Source organism: Dipodomys spectabilis, unplaced genomic scaffold (assembly GCF_019054845.1).
Source record: "Dipodomys spectabilis isolate Male_0828 unplaced genomic scaffold, ASM1905484v1 ptg000468l, whole genome shotgun sequence".
Lineage (NCBI taxonomy): Eukaryota > Metazoa > Chordata > Mammalia > Rodentia > Heteromyidae > Dipodomys > Dipodomys spectabilis.
In genome coordinates this window covers 1,178,930-1,199,117 of record NW_024871145.1, presented here as the reverse complement: position 1 = coordinate 1,199,117, position 20,188 = coordinate 1,178,930, and the positions used below count along the sequence as shown (strand labels likewise).

Genomic DNA, 20,188 nt, shown 5'->3' with positions numbered 1-20,188 from the left:
AGAAGTGGCTGAGTAAGAACCACATCACACAAGTGGTATTAGGGTAAGGGGTAAGTATAGTCATCGTTCTGGCTGGCACCAGGCAATGTTGGTACTCCACGCTGCTGGGCAAAGAGAGCATCTGGCCCTGGGCGAGTCCTTATCTAGGGGAAGGAGGAGAGGGGAAGGTGTGGTCACATGGAATCCAGATGTGACCTCTTCCAGGTGTGCCAGTTGCCTAGGTAACGCAGGTGCTGGGTGGAGACTTTGCTGTGAGGAGGGTGGAGTCTGCTCCCCATCCAGGAGCAGACCTTACATTTCCCACTTCTTGGGCAGGTGCTTTTCAACTTGAGCTTTTTAACAAATGAGAAAATGGGAAAGAAAATTACAGAACATAACCAAAAATTAAATGAAAAAAATGTATTTCTGGGGAAGAATGAGGAAAGGGATAATATTGAGCAAGATGTATTGTACTTACAGTTTTGTTGAATGATAACCCCTCTGTATTACTAAAGATAACAAAAATATAATTTAAAAAAAAGGAAACAAGCCAAGCACTGATGACTCATGTCTGTAATCCTCATCACTCAGGAACCTGAGAACTGAGGATCATGGCTCAGAGCCAGTCCAAACAGAAAAGTCTGTGAAACTCTTATCTAAAGTAAACTACCAAAAAAAAGCCAAAAGTAGAGCTGTGTCTCAAGTGGTAGAGCCTTGAGCAAAAGAGCTCAGGGACAGCACCCAGGCCCTGAGTTCAAGCCCCATGACTGACAAAAAAAAAAAAAAGGAAAGAAAATGTATGTCAAATTTGTTATATTAATTAAAAATTGAAAACAAAATGATAATCCTTTTATACAACACCTTACTAATAACAATAGTTTATTTAAAATTGAAAAGAAGAGGTTGACAATTTATGAATGAAATTTATGGAATTTCATCTTTCTCAACAACCTCAATAATGTAAATGTGCTGTTCAGGCATGACGCAAATATGCATTTTTTTGTTTCACTTATTTACTTTTTTGTAGGCCTTGGGCCTCGACACTGTCCCTCAGCCCTTCAGCTCAAAGCTAGTGCTCTACCACTTGAGCCACAACACCACTTTCAGCTTTTTCCGCTTATGTGGTGCTGAGGAATCAAACGCAGGGCCTCATGCATGCAAGGCAAGCGCTCTACCGCTGCGCCACCTTCCCAGTCCCAAATATGTATTTTTTTTTTTGGGTCTGGTCGTGGGGCCTGAACTCTGGGCCTGGGCGCTGTCCCTCAGCTCTTCAGCTCAAGGCTAGTGTTTTACCACTTGAGCCACAGCGCCACTTCAGCTTTTTTCTTTTTGCTTATGTGGTGCTGAGGAATCGAACCCAGGGCCTCATGCATGCAAGGCAAGCGCTCTACCACTGAGCCACCTTCCCAGCCCCCAAATATGTATTTTTCATGTTACAAGGTTAACTTTCATTCTGAAATATCTAATGTTTTAACATATACTAAATAATGAAATTCTGAAATACCTAATATTTCAACATATACTAACAAAAACTAAAATTAGAAATATAACTCCTATTGATTACTTATTCAGAAAAATATAGCTTCAAATGTATAATTAATACTGTTGAGTCCTCAACTGTAATTATGTACTACATAAAACAAAATCCCATTTTATAACTCCATGGATCCAATTGCCACTTTGTATTTTAGACAGGTTTGCCTCTTCTACTAAGTGAGTTAGAGTGATTACACTAAAATACATGCTTCAAGAAGTTTAAAATGTAGCCTTTTGGCAAATTAGTGACTTAAAAACCTTTCTAACAGTACCAAATGCCATAATGACTATACTTGCTATTTTGTAAAAAAAATTAATAAAAGATACTTCCATTGTCAGACTAAAACTATAAATAATAAAGTCTTTATAACGAAAGTGTTGAATAAACTAATGTGTATTTTTTCCTATTATACTCAAATATATCTACAATCAGTAGAAACCTGGATCTAATAAGAGCTATTGATTCTGTTTGTTTTTTGACTTTTGCCCTTACTGAAACAAAGTATATTGGGAAAAGTATGTTATGCAGGGACATCGCAGAAATGTCTATACAAAACCAATGTCAAAAAGAAAAATGCAAACTAATCTTTTAGGGCAACTGAATGAGAGGAAATGACTTAGTTTGATTTATTCAATTCTCATTGTTCTTCATTTTATGTGTGTGTGTGTGTGTTTGTGCGCATGCACACGCGTGCACGTGCTCACCAGTCCTGGGGCTTAAACTCAGGGCTTGGGCACTACCCCTGAGCTGGCTCAAGGCTAGCACTCTACCACTTGGGCCACAGCACCACTTCCAGCCTTTTCTGTTTATGTGGTGCTGAGGAATTGAACCCAAGGCTTCCTGCATGCTAGCCAAACACTCTACCACTAAGCCATATTCCCAGCCCATTGTTTGTGTGTGGTTTTTGATTCAAATTTCTGATAATATCATAATTTTTTTGCCCATGAATTTTCTGTAGCACTGCTTGGCAATTCATTGCAAAGCAGCCTGAAAATTAACAACTCTACTTTCACTCTTGTGAGATTTATCCCAGAGGGCTGGGAAGGTGGCTCTCAGAGAGCTCTACCAAGCTTTCACAGTAAGAATTAGGCTGGTCCCCCAACAACAAATCCTCAAAGAAACAACTTCCCAATAAATAAGTGGGCTAAAGACTTAAAGAGAAACTTCTCTGAAGAGGAAAGAAAGATGGCCAATAGACACATGAAGAAATGCTCAACCTCCCTAGCTATAAAAGAAGTGCAAATCAAAACAACATAGAGATACCACCTCACTCCAGTTAGAATGGCTAAAATCAAGAACTCTAATAGCAACAGATGCTGGAGGGGATGTGGACAGAAGGAAACCTTACTGCATTGTTGGTGGGAGTGTAAACTTGTTCAACCACTTTGGAAAGCAGTATGGAGGTTCCTCAAAAGACTCCACATAGAGCTCCCTATGACCCAGCAATCCCACTTTTGGGCATTTACCCAAATGTTTACAAACAAGACCACACTAAAGCTACCAGCACGACTATGTTTCTTGCAGCATTATTTACCATAGCTAAGATATGGAATCAACCCAGATGCCCCTCAGTAGATGAATGGATCAAGAAAATGTGGTATATATACACAATGGAATTCTATGCCTCCATCAGAAAGAATGACATTGCCCCATTTGTTAGGAAATGGAAAGACTTGGAAAAAATTATATTAAGTGAGGTAAGCCAGGCCCAAAGAAACATAGTTCCCATGGTTTCCCTTATTTGCAATATCTAGTATATGTCTGAGTCAAGCAGAAAAGGTCAGATAAGGTGATGTTAGGGAAATGAACCCTAAGATATGTATTCAAATGTTTTTTTTCTTTCATGCGATTGTTTCTAACACACAAGATTATTTCTTTGTTGCTTTGTATGTCCCTCCCTCACAGTATAACCCCTGCTTTCACTGTATTTGATGTCGGTATAATTTGTGGAGGGGAAGGGGAAAAACAAATCGTTTAAATAGGGATACAGGTGGACCCATGCAACAATGAGACGTACAAGTCGTTATGTCGAAAATGAACTTTACAACTTTTGTGGGGGGGGCGGGGAGGATGGGTAGGGGGGCGGGGGGGGGAGGCTAGGAAGGGATGGGAAGGGGAAACAAAGGAGGAGGCTACAATGCTTGATAAAAAATGTACTCCTTATCTTGCCCATGTAATTGTAACCCCTCTGTACAGTATTTTCACAATAAAAAAAAGAATTAGGCTGGTGAATGTAACATTTTTTGTGCTTGTACTGGAGTTTGAACTCTGCCTGGGCACTGTACCTTACCTTTTACATTCAAGACCAGTATTCTACCTTGTGCCACAGATCTGCTTTTGGCTTTATGGTGGTCAATTGGAGATAAGAGTTTCATAGGCTTTCCTGTCCAAGCTGGCTTCAAACCACAATGCTCAGATCTCAGTCTCCTGAGTAGCTAGGATTACAGATTACACTGGCCATTAACATTTTTAGGTACAATGTATTGTTCATTCTTTTTTTTGGTCCGGTCGTGGGGCCTGAACTCTGGGCCTGGGTGCTGTCCCTCAGCTCTTCAGCTCAAGGCTAGCTCTCCACCACTTGAGCCACAGCACCACTTCCGCCTTTTTTCTTTTTGCTTATGTGGTGCTGAGGAATCGAACCCAGGGCCTCAGGCATGCAGGGCAAGTGCTCTACCACTGAGCCAACTTCCCAGCCCTGTATTGTTCATTCTTAACATATCCAACCTTCAAAAGAAAGTATTTGGACAGAGTGGTACATGCCTGTAATTCCAGCACTTAGGGGGCTGTGACAAGAGAATCTAGAGCTTAAAGCCAGCTTTAGCTACATAACAATATTCTCACTCCTAAAAATATCTAAAAACATTCTAGACATTATTTTATCAGAGCCTTAATTTGATTTTGATTTGATTAGATCAAAACCTAACAAAAAATATTAGAAAAAAAATAGGCAACTCCAACTCACTACAACTATCTTGTCTCAAAGGGAGAAAAATAAACCTAAGAGGCCACTGGTTAGTACCCAGAGGCACAGGCCATTAAAAGACTGCAATCTACTATGGAGGCTGAGATCTAAGGAGCACGGTTTGAAGCTACCCGGGGCAGAAAAGTCTGTGAGAATCTTATCTTCAATATACTACTCAGAAAAAGCCAGAAGTGGTGCTGGGGCTCTAGTGGTAGAGTGCTAACCTTGAGCACAAAGAGGCTCAGGCAGCATCCAGGCCCTGAGGTCAAGCTCTAGGACTGGCAAAAAAAAAAAAAAAAGACTGAGATCTGGTCATAGCAAAGTGAACACTATTCCTCCAGCCAGGTGCTGGTGCCTCATGCCTGTAATTCTAGCTAGTGGGGAATCTGAGGTCTGAGAATCATGCTCAAAGCCAATCTGGGCATTAAAGTCCCTGAGATTCTTGCTTATATTAACCAACAAAAAGCTGGAAGTAGAAGTGTGGCTCAAGTGTTAGAGCACCAGCCTTGAATGAAAAATCCAAGCAGAACTCTGAGACCCTAAATTCAAGACCCATTATTGACATATACATAGAAAAAACTAAGCCGGGCGCTGGTGGCTCACGCCTGTAATCCTAGCTACTCAGGAGGCTGAGATCTGAGGATCGCGGTTCAAAGCCAGCCCCGGCAGGACAGACTGTGAGACTCTTATCTCCAATAAACCACCAGAAAACCGGAAGTGGTGCTGTAGCTCAAGTGGTAGAGCGCTCACCTTGAGCTGAAGAGCTGAGGGACAGCGCCCAGGCCCAGAGTTCAAGCCCCACGACCGACCAAAAAGAAAAAAGAAAAAAAAAAGAAAAAACTTCTGCCCCTCTCCCAAACCTAATTGTAACATCTTTCAAGGCCTATTGTGTGTGTGTGTGTGTGTGTGTGTGTGTGCACTTGCGTGTGTGCATACGTGTGCATGTGTGTGTGTATGCACACGTGTGTGTGTGCTCACATGCACACTGGTCCTCAGGCTTGAACTCAAGGCCTGGCCATGGTCTTTGAGTTATTAGCTTTTTTCTTTCTCTTAAGGCTAGTGCTCTAGCACTTGAGCCACAGCTCTACCTCCAGCTTCTTTGATGCTAAACTGGAGATAAGAGTCTCAAAGACTTTCTTGTTCAGGCTGGACTCCAAGCCTTTCTTGTTCAGCCTAGGCAAAAAAGTATATCACACCCTTATCTCCAATTAACCAGCATAAAGTCAGAATTGAAGCTGTGGCTCAAGTGTTATAGTTTCAGTATCCAACCTAAAAAGCTAAGCCAGATCCTGAGGTCCAGGGGCTGGGAAGGTGGCTTAGTGGTAGAGCGCTTGCCTTGCATGCATGAGGCCCTGGGTTCGATTCCTCAGCACCACATAAGCAAAAAGAAAAAAGTTGGAAGTGGCTCTGTGGCTCAAGTGGTAGAGCGCTAGCCCTGAGCTGAAGAGCTGAGGGACAGCTCTGGACAGGCCCAGAGCTCAGGCCCCACGACCGGACCCACACCCCCAAAAAACAACAACAACAAAGATCCTGAGGCCCAGAGTTCAAGCCACAGTGCTGGCAGAAAAACAAAACAAACAACAAAAGAAATTTCAAGAGAATCTTTTTTTTCCCTTCAGGTCCTGGGGCTTGAACTCAGGGCCTGGGCTCTGTCCGTGAGCCTCTCTGCTCAAGGCTAGCACTCTAACACTTGAACCACAGTGCCACTTCTAGGTTTTTCTGAGTAGTTCATCAGAGATAAGAGTCTCACAAACTTCCTTGTTCAGGCTGGCTTCGAACCATAGGTGTGAGCCACCAGTGCTTGGCAAGAATTTTTAAAGTATCTTTCTATAAATGAAAATGAAAATAAATTTATCAAAATTAGTTGGATGTATTAAAAGCTTGGCTTATATAGGAATTGGTAGTGTTGCATGAATATTTTTTATTTTAATTAATTTATTATTATTATACAGGTGATATACAGAGAGGTTACAAGTACATGAGTCAGGTAATGAGTACATTTCCTTTCATACAGTGTCTTCTGTTCGCTCATTCTCTGCCAGTCCCTCCCTCCCATCTCCACCCATGAGTTGTATAGGCTCCAGTGAGCTCCACTACTGCACTTTTTCACCATTTTTCCCCCTCAAGTTCTGTGCCCTTTTCCCACCCTCCCGAAGATATACATGGGAATACACCATATATAAGGTAAAGTTGGCATGAATATTTTAAAACAAGATAAATTTATATTAATTGTTTAAGCTTTTATTTTAGAAAAGTTTTAAAAGAGCAAATTAGCTGGGCATCAGTGGCTCTCACTTGTAATTCTAATTGAGGAGGCTGAGATCTGAGGACAGGGGTTCAAGCCTGTTTAGGTAGGAAAGTCCCTGAGACCCTTATCTCCAATTAGCCACTAAAAAGTGAGAAGTGGAGCTTGTAGTTCAAGTGGTAGAGCTCTTGTCTTGAGCAAAAATGCTCAGGGACATCTCCTAGGCTGTGAGTTCAACTCCCAGGAGAGGCACAAAAAAAAGGAGAGCCAATTAGATCCATGTAGCCATAGGCACGCGTATACTATAAAATTTTCAGAAATCAATGAAATAGTTTTTTTTTTTAATTTAACAGAATATCAACAAACTTCGAAGCTGATTCTTTCAAAACATGAAAAGTTAGATGAATCTCTGGGTGGGAATGGGATAGACAGAGGCTAAGGGAGAGGATAACGGAAGGAGTGACTCTCATCAAGATACATTGTACACAGTAACTGGACATGTTAAACTGAACCCCTTTTGTTTAACTATTTGAAGAAAACAAGAAAAAAATTAACTAAGTATCTCTCTAGATAAGTGAATCAAAGGGGAAAAAAAGGAGAAAGAGAAGAGGCGGAGTAGCAGCTTAGGGATTGGCTTTTTTGGGAAGGCGGGGACTTCAGGCTCCCTAGGTTCAAGCAGCTGCGGTGCTCTCCGTACCGCGGCAGTTGGCTCTTCAGCTCTGAGAGGAGTCTTTCTCTGCTAAGCCACCTGCGGCTGCCAAGCTGAGACTCCGTGCTGCTGCTGCTCTGCTTGCCAACCGCGCCATCCGCACATCTACCATGAGGAACAATGAGCATTCCAGCCAGCGGCGCACCCAGAGGAAGTTTACCGTCTACAACTCCACCACCAGGGAGTTCCTGGGGCGCACTGCCCAAAACTGGGGTTTGCTCTTGCTTTTCTACCTGATTTTTTATGGGTTCTTGACAGCCCTCTTCACGCTTTCCATGTGGGTTATGCTGCAGACGCTGAATGATGATATGCCAAAGTACCGTGACCAGATTGTTAGTCCAGGACTTATGGTTTTTCCAAAACCAGCAACCGCATTGGACTATACATTGAGTGTGTCTGACCCACGTTCTTATGAAGGATACGTGAATGACCTGAGAAGGTTTCTGAAGGCTTATTCTCTAGAAGAACAGCAGAATCTCACAGCGTGTCCAGACGGAGCACTTTTTGAACAGAAGGGTCCAGTTTATGACGCATGTCGGTTTCCTGTTTTGTTACTTGAAGCATGCAGTGGTCTGAGTGATCCTGAGTTTGGCTATTCCCAAGGAAAACCGTGCATCCTGGTGAAAATGAACAGAATCATCGGATTAAAGCCTCAAGGACAACCAAAGATAAGATGTGTTTCCAAGGATGAAAACATTGCCACCTTATCAACGTACCCCAAGGACGGGATTATAGACTTGAAGTATTTTCCATATTATGGAAAGAAACTGCATCGGGGTTATCTACAGCCCTTAGTTGCTGTCCAGGTCATTTTTGGGTCCAACGGGATTGAAAAAGAAGTCATCATCGAGTGCAAAATTGAAGGATCACCTAACCTGAAAAACCATGATAATCGTGACAAGTTTTTGGGACAAATTGCATTCAAAGTCATACTAAATGAATAATTTTAAGTAGAATTGTCTTCTCCACAGAGCAAATGTGGTGTTATCAGAGAGCGTTCAATTTGTATCAGCTGGATCTGATACTGTAGAATTGTGAGAGTGGGTGAGGAAAGGTGATGAGGCACAACCCTGAGGTTATATAGTGTACTTTTAGCTCTAGCACTCCTTGTCCCTTGATCTCAGTGAACCAGTGTAATCACCGGATTTTGAGTGATGGAGTGGGAGTCTCGCCTCTCCCCCTCTTTGTATTATGGTTTCATTGCCAAGTGTGTAAAGCTTGAAGTGCTGTGCTGTATAAATACTTTATGGATTTAATGCTGGTTAACTGTTAGATTTTGATGCTAATAACGTGTTAGGGATAAAATGGTACTTTGCCAAAATCACGTGGCTTTAGGTTTGCCAAGAAATGTCTGTGGAGAAGTTCTGTATATAAAGAGAAGTAAAAGAAAATAAATATCATCTGAAAGTGCAATCTTGCTTTTTTTGTGTGTAGTCATTTAACAAATGCTCAATGAGTCTGGAACTTTGGAATTAAGAATCCAACATTTAGGCTAAGGGACTGATGGCTCCTGTCTATAATTGTAACTAATCAGGAGAATTGAGGTTTAAAGCCAGCCTGGGCAGAAAGTGTGTGAGACTCTGATCTCCAATTAACCACCAAAAAGCCAGAAGTGGAGTTGTGGCTCAAGTAATAGAGCACTAGTCTTGAGCAAAAACCTTAGAAATGGGGTGGGAGGTATGGCTCAATTGGTAGAGCACCAGCCAATGAGTGAAGGTGTCATGTACTGCGTTCAAATCCTGTTCTCAGACCTATAAAAGCTCCAGTACAACACACAGGCCCTGAGTTCAAGCCCCAGTCCAGGACATGGACACACACACACACACACACACACACACACACACACACACACACACACTCCTAAGTTTTTGTTATAAAATATATAAAAATACTAAGGGGAATTATTTTTACTGCTGGGATTGAATCTCACAGATTAAGGCATTTTTTTAGACTGTAGATGAAACAGAATTTTCTTAGGTGCTGAATTGCAGGTAATTGGCTTTTTTGCTCAAGGCTGCAGCTCTACCACCAGAGCCACACCTCCACTTTTGGCTTTTGGTAGTTAATTGGAGATAAGAGTCTCTGACTTTCTTGCCTTGGCTGGTTTCAAACCATGATCCTCAGATCTCAGCCTTTAGGATTACAGGTGTGAGCCACCAACATCCAGAGAAACTATTTTTAGGTTAGCTAGGATTAATACACCTAACCTTTTTTTTTCTTTTAAAAAAATGTGATTATAAAAGTGATATACAAAGAGGTTACAGTTACAAATGTCAGGTAATGAGTACACTTCTTTTTGGACAAAAACTCCTCCCCTCATTCTTTCCCAGTTTTTCCCTCCTGTTCCTACCCACACTTTTTTGTTTGTTTGTTTTTTGTCAATCATAGAACTTGGATTCAGGGCTTAGACCCTGTCCCTGAGCTCTTTTGCCACTCTGCCACTTTGAGCAACAGCTCCAATTCTGGCTTTTGATGGTTAATTGGAGATAAAAGTCTCACTGGGACTTTTCTGCCAAGGCTGGCTTCAAACTACGATCCTCAGATCTCAGCCTCCTGAGTAGCTAGGACTACAAGCATGAGCCACTGGTGCCTGATCACCCACACATTTAATACACCTAACATTTTACGAAATTAAATTATATAGAAAATTTGTTTGTTTTTTTGTTGGTTGTGGGGCCTGAACTCTGGGTCTGGGTGCTGTCCCTCAGTTCTTCAGCTCAAGGCTAGTGCTCTACCACTTGAGCCACAGTGCCACTTCCAGCTTTTTCTGCTTATGTGGTGCTGAGGAATTGAATCCAGGGTCTCATGCACGCGAGGCAAGCACTCTACCACTGAGCCACCTTCCCAGCCTTGGAAAATTGTTATAATATGTAAAATATCTTACTACTTTGGCAGCACTAGGGTTTGAACTCAGGGACTCATGTTGTTTGCTACCACTGAGTCGTACCTTCAGCGCTGCTTTTTGCTGGCTATTTCGAAGATGGACTAGAATGAACTTTTCTGCCTAAACTGGCCTCGAACCACCATCCTCCCTTTCTCAGTCTCCCAAGTAGCTAGGATTATAGTGTAAACCACTGGCATTCAGACCACCATCTAAATTCTAAAGAGCAGTCACACCTAACAGATTAAAATATTGACTGCCTAAATACTCTTTCAGCAGGGAAAAGTTAAGTTAATCCTTTTATCAAATTACAAGTAGCCAAGGTATCCTTTTAAAGGAGCTTAGAGGAGTAATTCAGTAATCCTTTCACTAGAAAGGACTGCTCAAGGTCACAAGAAGGAGAAACTCAGGTCCCAAGATTCTTATTGTAAAGCTAATCTAGACTCACTGACTCCAGATTTGGATGATACTATCAAAATAGAATGTAGTAGAATGATTGAGAGTTGTCCCATGACCATTTATCTAGGAAAGTTCAAAGTGAAACCCTCAGGTTAGAAGGTATAAACACTCCTGGAATGAGGATCACCCACTTGAGCCCCTAGCTCTTATACTTGGATGTTAGAAGGTATTTTAGCCTGTCCCCTTTTATTTCTCTTGTTTCACTCTACTTTACAAATACATCTTTGCCAGCCCCTTACCTTATGAGCCTAGGGAGGTAATCTCAGGGAGATGACCAGAGGCAGTCAGATGGGCCATAATGATGGCAAAGATTTTCTCTCTTGATGCTCTCTAGGCACATAGGCTATTCAGTAACCCTGGCAGGTCATGAGGTATGCTAGCCATTCACTTCACCCAAATTATCTTCAGTACCCCTCAAGTAATATTGGAGGGTCAACAGCATCAAGATGGGGTGCATGTGTGCAGGACAGGGGCTGAGAAAGCAAAGTGCAGAAACTACATAGAAATTCAAAAGACCTCAACTATGGCTGGACCACCAAGGTGACACCAGTAGAATCCCAATGTCATATGCCTAAGTGGTCCTGGGACTCCAAGCTAACCTCCAGACAGTTACTTCTGGAGCCTTGCTCTTGGGAACCCAGGCAAACTGACCTATCTCCACATGCTGGGCATGTAGTCTCAGCGCCACCAAAACACAATCTTCTTAGTAAGCCACAGCACTATATTCTGTTCACACAGAGCCCTCCCAAGACAAGGTAGACTAACCTGTGCCCACATGCATCAGATCTGAGATGTCAGAAAGCCACTAAGGTAGACAAATCACCTGACAAAATCTGAAATAAATGTATGGCTCCATAGTTCCTAAACCCTACTACTATTCTCACTTTTGTACCATTGTCTGGAAATGGGCTGGGGGGGGCGGGGGGGAGACACATATATTCTAGGTTTTCTCTGTTCCTACAGTAAACCATGTGAATTTTTGTTTATTGTACTAGTGAAGGAGACTAATTTTTATGACAAAGGATTTTTCAAGGGTTTGATGTCCCTCAAATTCTGGATCATTTAAGCTTAAAAAGAAATTTGCCCCAACAGAAGAATATATAACTATGGGACATGTAGATGGTTTGTTCTAGCCTCAGAAACTAAAGAACAATGTAAGACTGATAACTGTAGATTTATCCCAACTTGTTGCTCCTCAAAGACAAAGATTTCACTAGAAAAGCTACAGTATTGTTCAACTAAAGAATTTAGGTGCAGAGTACTGGTGGCTCATGCCTGTAATTGTAGCTACTCAGGAGGCTGAGATCCGAGGATAACAGTTCAAAGCCAACCTGGGCAGGAAAATCCATGAGACTTTTTTTTTTTTTTTGTCAGTCATGAGGCTTGAACTCTGGGCCTGCGCGCTGTCCCTCAGCTATTCAGCTCAAGGCAAGTGCTCTACCGCTTGAGCCACAGCGCCACTTCTGGTATTCTAGTGGTTTATTGGAGATTAGAGTCTCACAGACTTTTCCTGCCTGGATTGGCTTTGAACTGGGATTCTCAGATCTCAGCCTCCTGAGTAGCTAGGATTATAGGCGTGAGCCACCGGCACCCGGCTAATTCTTGAGACTTATCTCCAATAAACCACTCAGAAAACCGGAAGTGGTGCTGTGGATCAAGTGGCAAGCTAAGGAACAGTGCCCAGGCCCAGGATTCAAGCCCCACAACAAACAAAAGAAGAAAGAAAGAAAGAAAGAAAGAAAGAAAGGAAGGAAGGAAGGAAGGAAGGAAGGAAGGAAGGAAGGAAGGAAGGAAGGAAGGAAGGAAGGAAGGAAGGAAGGAAGGAAGGAAGGAAGGAAGGAAGGAAGGAAGGAAGGAAGGAAGGAAGGAAGGAAGGAAGGAAGGAAGGAAGGAAGGAAGGAAGGAAGGAAAGAAAGAAAGAAAGAAAGAAAGAAAGAAAGAAAGAAAAGAAAAGAAAAGAGAAGAATTTAGGTCATCCATCTCAGCTACAGATAGAAACATGCTACAATCTATGAGTCAGCCAACTCCACAAAATATTTACAACTTGAACAACTAATAGGATGAGTAAGGTATTGGGAGAGTGATTCCCATTTCTTTTTTCTTTTCTCTTCTTCCTTTACTTTCTTTCTTTTTTCCAGACATGGGGCTTGAACTCAGGGCCTGGGTGCTGTCCCTGAGCTCTTTTGCTCAAGGCTAATGCTCTACCACTTTGAGCCACAGTGCCACTTCCAGTTTTATGATGATTAATTGGAGATAAGAGTCTTACAATCTTTATTGCTCCTCATGGCTTCAAACTGAGATCCTCAAATCTCCGCCTCCTGAGTAGCTACGATTATAGAAATATGCCACAGAAACCTGGCTTTGATCCCAGTTTTTACAGAAGGGGCAAAGCCTTTGAGGGAGCAGATGCATGATGATTCTCCTTTTCCTTCTCTGGACTGGAACCCAAACCGAAATAAATTGAAAAAAATTTGACGAGACTTGAACTCGGGGCCTGGGCACTGTCCCTGAAGCTCTTTGTGCTCAAAGCTAGTGCTCTACCACTTGAGCCACAACTGTACTTCTAGTTTTTTTGGTGGTTAATTGGAGATCAGAGTCTCAGGGACTTTTCTGCTCAACTTTGTTTCGAATCTCAATCCTCAGGTCTGAGCTTCCTGAGTAGCTAGGATTAAGGCTTGAGCCACCAGCAGCCCGCTGCTCAAGCTTTTTAGATAGGTAAAATTGAGTGATCAACATATCCACTGCTTTGGACAGTCTTTATAAAATATGAACTTTCCATTTTTGTGATACATATAAAAATGTTCCTAGTGGTATGTTAAGCCCAAAGTTGGAATTATTTATAGCTCAATAGCTTATTTCTCAGTTTGTTGGCTGGATCCTCCAACTTGTAAGAATTACAGCCATTCTTACTGAAAAGCCCAAAGTTCTTATTTTGAGTCAATCACTTATTTACATATCCCACAAGCTGTGATAGATATTTTTACAACTTATAAGTCCAAGCATGTGTCAGTTGGACACATTAGTGACAGATTCTTTTTTTTTTTTTGTTTGTTTTTTTGGTCCGGTCATGGGGCCTGAACTCTGGGCCTGGGCGCTGTCCCTCAGCTCTTCAGCTCAAGGCTAGCACGCTACCACTTGAGCCACAGCGCCACTTCCGGCTTTTTTCTTTTTTCTTATGTGGTGCTGAGGAATCGAACCCAGGGCCTCAGGCATGCAAGGCAAGCGCTGTACCACTGAGCTACCTTCCCAGCCCCAAGTGACAGATTCTTTGAGTCAAATCCTCTGAGTCCTCTGAAGAGTCCCTGAGATCCATCCTTGGTCCCTTTAGTACAGGCTTAGCAACAATCTTGGTGGATCAATTAAGCAATCCCTACGCCACTCCTCTCCACAATACGAAATCAGATTCTTCATCTTACCCTGACCAAAGCTTGTAAGCCTTCAGAAAGGATCCTTCAGAAAGATTCCCCAGAGCCTTGAAGTATTCTCTTAGTAATCTTCCATCCATAGACACACACTGTTTATTGGTTTAAAATCTCTTCTTGTCCTTGTTATATTCAGTTGATCCCAACCTCTTTTCCTTACTATAAAACTCCATTTCAGTAGGTCCTCAAGATAGTCTGCATCAGGCTGGGAATGTGGCTTATTGGTAGACTACTTGCCTAGCATGCATGAAGCTCTATGTTCGATTCCTCAGTACCACATAAACAGAAAAAGCTGCAAGTGGTGCTGTGGCTCAAGTGGTAGAGTGCTAGCCTTGCACAAAAGAAGCTCAGGAACAGTGCCCAGGCCCTGAGTTCAAGCTCTGGGACTGGCAACAACAACAACAAAAGGATAGTCTGCATAGTTTTCTTTTCTTTTTTTTTTCAGGTAAGGGGTAGGTTTATTCAGTAGACCTGCTGGGGCCAGGCAAGGTTGGCACTCCACGCGGCTGGGAAAGGCGTAGGAAAGATAGAGAGCTGGGAAAGAGAGAGGAAAGAGAGAGAGGAAAGAGCTAGAAAAGAGCAGAGAGAGCTAGAAAAGAGCAGCGAGAGAGCTGCATAGTTTTCTTTTTTTCTCCCCTCCACCCCTTTTTTGTTGCTAGTCCTAGAACTTGAATTTAGGATCTGAGTGCTGCCCTTGAGCTTTTTTAATATTATTGTTATTATAAACGTGAAGCACAGAGAGGTTGAAATTACATAAGTAACTGTACTCTTTAGTACATTTCATTTTGGACACTGTCACCTCTTTCCTCATTCTCTCCCAGTTTTTCCCTCCCATCCCCACCCACAAGTTGTATAGTTCATTTTCAACATAGTGTCTAGTAACACTTTGTCCCTTTGTCCCTCCATTTCTGTGCTTCCTATTACCCTCCCAAGTCAGATAAATGAACAAACAAGAAAAAAAGAAAAATAGCAACAAAGAAAAAACTTTCTATTTCCTAGAGTTCATTTTGATAAATATTATTTCATATGATCAGATTCACTTTGGCATTGTACTTTTGTGTTTCTCTCCTAAGAATATCCTCCTTTGGTCTCACTGTGTGTGAATGTCTACAGTCCTGTATATTTTATCATGACCCTGTATATATTAGCTCTAGCTTCCCCTTATGAGAGAAAACATATGCCTTTTGTGTCTCTGAGCTTTGCTTACCTCACTGAACATGATTCCTTCTAGGTCCATTCATTTCCCTGCAAATGATATATTCTTCTTTCTAATGTCTGTGTAAAATTCCATTGTATATAGGTGCCACAAATTTTGGATCTACTCATGTATTGTAGGGTGACTGGGATGTTTCTATAACTTGGCTATTTTGAATAGTGCAGCAGTGAACATGAATGTGCAAGTATCCTTATCATATCCTGACTTGTATTGTTCTGTGTCAATGCCCAGGAATGGTATGGCTGGGTCCTGGGAAAATCAATGTTTAGTTTTTTGAGGAACCTCCAGAATGCTTTCCAGAGTGGTTGTATTAGTTTAAATTCCTACCAACTGTGCAATAGGGTCCCCACATCCTTGCCAACATTTGTTTTTATTCAAATTCACAATGTTGGCCAACCTAATTGGGATGAGATGGAATCTCAGAGTTGTTTTGATTTGCATTTCCTTAATGGCCAGGGATGATGAGCATTTCCTCATGTGTTTCTTTCCCATTCTTACCTCTTCTGAGTAGTCTCGCTTAACTCCTTTGCCCATTTACTGACTGGCTTATTAGCATGGGGAGGGGTTAGTTTCTTGAGCCCCTTGTATATTTAGATATTAAGCCTTTGTTACATATATTGCTCAAAGATCTTTCCCCAGTTTGCTGGCTGTCTTTTTAGTTTAGTAATGGTGTCCTTTGCTGTGCAGAAATGTATTTTGATGTAATCCCATTTGTCTGTCAAGTCTCTCTCCTATGTGCTATGACCCTGGGACTCTTTTCAAAAAGTTTGTACCTATGCCTATGAGTTCTAGTGTTTTTACTACTCCCTTTTGCAGTAATTTCAAAGTTTCAGGTCTGGGGGCTGGGAAGGTGGCTCAGTGGTAGAGTGCTTGTTTTTCATGCATGAAGCCCTGGGTTCGATTCCTCAGCACCACGTAAGCAGGAAAAAAATAGCTGGAGGTGGCTCTGTGGTTCAAGTGGTAGAGCGCTAGCCTTAAGCTGAAGAGCTGAGGGACAGTGCCCAGGCCCAGAGTTCAAGCTCCACAACTGACAAAAAAAGTTTCAGGTCTGAAAATGATGTATTTAATTCACTTTCAGTTGATATTTGTGCATGGTGACAAACAGGGATCCACTTTTAGCTTTCTGCAGATGGATGCCCAGTTTTCCCAACACCAATTATCGAAGAGGCTCTCCTTTTTTCCATCCTATGTCTTTGGCACCATTAATAAATATCAGATAAGTTTTAAGTATATGGTTTTATTTCTGGTCTTCTAATCTGTTCCATTTATACTTGGGTCTATTTTTTGTGCCAATACCAAGCTGGTTTGTGTTTGCTCAAGGCTAGTGCTCTACTACTTGAGCCAGAGTTCCACTTCTAGGTTTCTTTCTTTCTTTCTTTCCTTTTCTTTTCTTTCTTTCTTTTTCTCTCTCTCTCTCTTTCTTTCTTTCTTTCTTTCTTCCTTCCTTCCTTCCTTCCTTCCTTCCTTCCTTCCTTTCTTTCTCTTTCTTTCTTTCTTTCTTTCTTTCTTTCTTTCTTTCTTTCTTTCTTTCTTTCTTTCTTTCTTTCTTTCTTTCTTTCTTTCTTTCTTTCTTTCTTTCTTTTTGGTTATTTATTGGAAATAAGAGTCTTATGGACTTCTTTCCTTCCCGGGGTGGCTTTGAACCTTGATCCTCAGACTTTAACCTCCCGAATATCTAGGATTACAAGCATAAGCCACCAGCATCCAGCTTTTTCTCCCTTTTATCGGGGGAGGGGACAACAAGGTTCCTTTGTGTAGGTAGCACTGGTTTTTCACAGAACACCAACACAGGTTTATTAGAAGGAAAGAATCTGAGGATGGATCCTCCAGTTAAAGCTAGAGACTTGCTTCTGCTTATAGTCTGTGTTAGGAAAATGGAGGAGAAAGGAAGAAACAGGCCGGACTCAATCTTCCATAGGTGAGGACTGTTTATTTATTGAGTTAGAGCAGCGAGGGACACAACCTTCCCGTGGGCTTCGAGACTGTGTAAAGGAGTTGGGACAGGAGTGGGGTTTTTATGAGGTCTGAGCAAGGAGGCAGAGTTGGGTTTTTTTTCGGCTGGGTCCACAATGGAATGATTACAGCTGGGCTCAGGTGGATTGCCCTGCCTGCACATCAAGCACATCTGTGCATACCCGGGGTTTTGTCTGGTGTCGGTATGTGCCTGGGACAATAGAGTGAGGGTCAATCTTCATATTCTGTCTTTGGATACATAGAAAGAATAGATCAAGAGGGAAGAGGCAAGTCCTTCAGTCTTAGGTAAATACTAAAGTCTGTTGTGAGTTGGAAATTGAGCAGCAGTGAGACATTCACAGTTGGGCACAGGAAGGGTAAAGGGTGATAGGATGTTAATAAATAAATGAGTTACATTCAGATGAGGGGAGGGGTTAAGGCTAGAGTATATATAATTCATAACCCAGTCTCTGTTAAAAGAGTCATCCTTGAGAAGGGGAAAAGGGTAATACAGGAGCATTTATAAATTAAAGCACTTGTCTGGAGTCCAAATATTAAAAAAATCTGGTTATGCTAGGCAATGGTGGCTCACATTTAACTTGTAATCCTAATTACTCAGGTGGCTGAGATCTAAGGCTGGTGCTTTAAAGCCAGCCCTGGCAGGAAAATGCATGAGACTTATCTCCAATGAGCTTAAAAATAAAAGCTGAAAGTGGAGCTGTGGCTCAAGTGGTAGAGCACTAGCCTTGAATAAAAAAGCTCAGAGACAGTGCCCAGGCCCTATTATTTGGACCTATGAGTATATAGAAGAGAGGCCAAGAGAGCAAGGTGCAGGAACTGCAGAAAAATATAGAACACCTGGACCACAGCTGGGCTACCAGGAAGATGCAAATGGGATCTCAATGTCACATACATTACTGTGGTCCCAGTTGGCCTCCAACCAGCTCCTCCTAGAGCCATCCAGCTGGGAACCCAAGGGAATTCACCAACCTCCAAATGATGGGCATTTAGTCTCAGCCGTCCACCGAATCTGGTCTTTTTAGTGGACCACAACACCCTTATCCCTGCTCTCTACCATTAGAACTCTGTCTAAGCAAGGTGGCAGAAGCTGTACCCACATAAACCATGCCAGAGCTGCTAGTAATCCACTAGAGGTGGGCACACTACCTGACAACACTGGAAATAAATTTGTGTTTCTATCAGAACTCATAGTTCCTAAACCCTACTACTATTCACACTTTAATACACTTTAATAATATTCTCTGCAAAGGTTTCCTCCCTCATCAAATATTTTATATAAAGAGATATATAGATAGATATTCTGATTCCTTTTTTCTGTCTCTCCAGTAAATAAATGTAATTTTTTGTGTATGTTAGTTATGAGGCTTGAACTCGGGGTCTAGTGCTTGAGCTTTTGCGCTCAAGGCTAGTGTTCTACCACTTGAGCCACAGTTCTTTTTTTTTTTTTTTTTTGAGCCACAGTTCTATGTCTGGCTTTTAGGTGGTTAATTGGAGATAAGAATATCACAGACTTTCCTGCCTGGGTTGGCTTTGAACTTCAAAGTTCAAAGATCTCAGGCTTTTGAGTAGCTAGGATTACAGGCATGAGGCATCAGCACCTGCCTAATCAATGTAAATTTTTGTTTTACTATTGAAGGGTTCTAATACTTGTAACAAAGGATTTCTCATGGGTTTTGATAGCCTTCTTTTCCCCCTTGATTACTTATAAGAATATTTAAAAAGAAAATAGCCCCACTGGAGGAATCTACAATAATGAACATGTATTGGGTTGGGAATGCGGCTTAGTGGTCCTAGCATGCATGAAGCCCTGAGTTTGATTCTACAGCACCACATAAACAGAAAAAGCTGGAAGTGGTGCCATGGCACAAGTGGTAGAGCACTAGCCTTGAGCAAAAGAAGCTCAGGGACAGTGCCCATCCAGGCCCTGAGTTCAAACCTCAGGACTGGAAAAAAAATGTTTTTTCAAAAAACTCCAGGTGCTTGTGTCTCATGCCTATAATCCTAGCTACTCAGGAAGCTAAGAAAGTCCATGGACAAGAAAGTCCATGAGACTCTTATCTCCAATGAACCACCAGAAAACCAGAATGGTGCTGTGGCTCAAAGTGGTAGAGCACTAGCCTTGAGCTGAAGACCTCAGGGACAGTACCCAGGTCCAGAGTTCAAGCCCAAAAAATAAAATAGACATACATATTTGCTCCTAGCCTCAGAAACTAAAGAACAATGTGAAATTGATAACTGTAGCTTTATCACAACTTGTTGCTTCACAGGGGCATCAACTTCACTAAAAAAGCTACAATATCATTCAGTTAAAGGAATTAGGTCATCTATCTCAGCTGCAGATGGCAAAGTGTTACAATCTAGAATGCATCTCCAGGATTTGTGAGTTAAACAGCCCACTCCACACAAAAAAATTCACAACCTGGACAACTGAGGGGATGAGTAAGGCATTGGGATTGTATGCCAGTTTTGCAGAAGGAGAAAGCATTGAGGGAACCACGGCATGGTAATTCTCCTGTGCCTCTCTCTGGTATACAATTGAAACTGAAATAAATGGGAGAGCATCTGAAGAAGCTTTTGAACAAACAAAACTGGATGATAGCCGATTCCCCAGCTTTGGAGATTCCACATGAAATAAGCACTTCTTTCTCAACTCTTTCAGATAATTATGACACTGGGAATGCCTAGATCCACTCATGGCGTAACACCACACCATTCTTACTGAAAAGGACTAATTTTTTTCTTTGGATCAATTCAATTATTTACATATGCCACAAACTGTGAATTATACTTAATTATTCATAAGA

General features: G+C 41.9%; 1 protein-coding gene across 1 annotated transcript; it reads left to right on the top strand.

The window, feature by feature from the left end:
* Positions 1–7,692: 7,692 nt before the first annotated feature.
* LOC122098267 (sodium/potassium-transporting ATPase subunit beta-3-like) lies at positions 7,693–8,376 on the top strand. Its single transcript, XM_042668699.1, has one exon. It carries the CDS (start codon positions 7,708–7,710, stop codon positions 8,374–8,376), a length of 669 nt encoding a protein of 222 aa, XP_042524633.1. The 5' UTR covers positions 7,693–7,707.
* Positions 8,377–20,188: the final 11,812 nt, after the last annotated feature.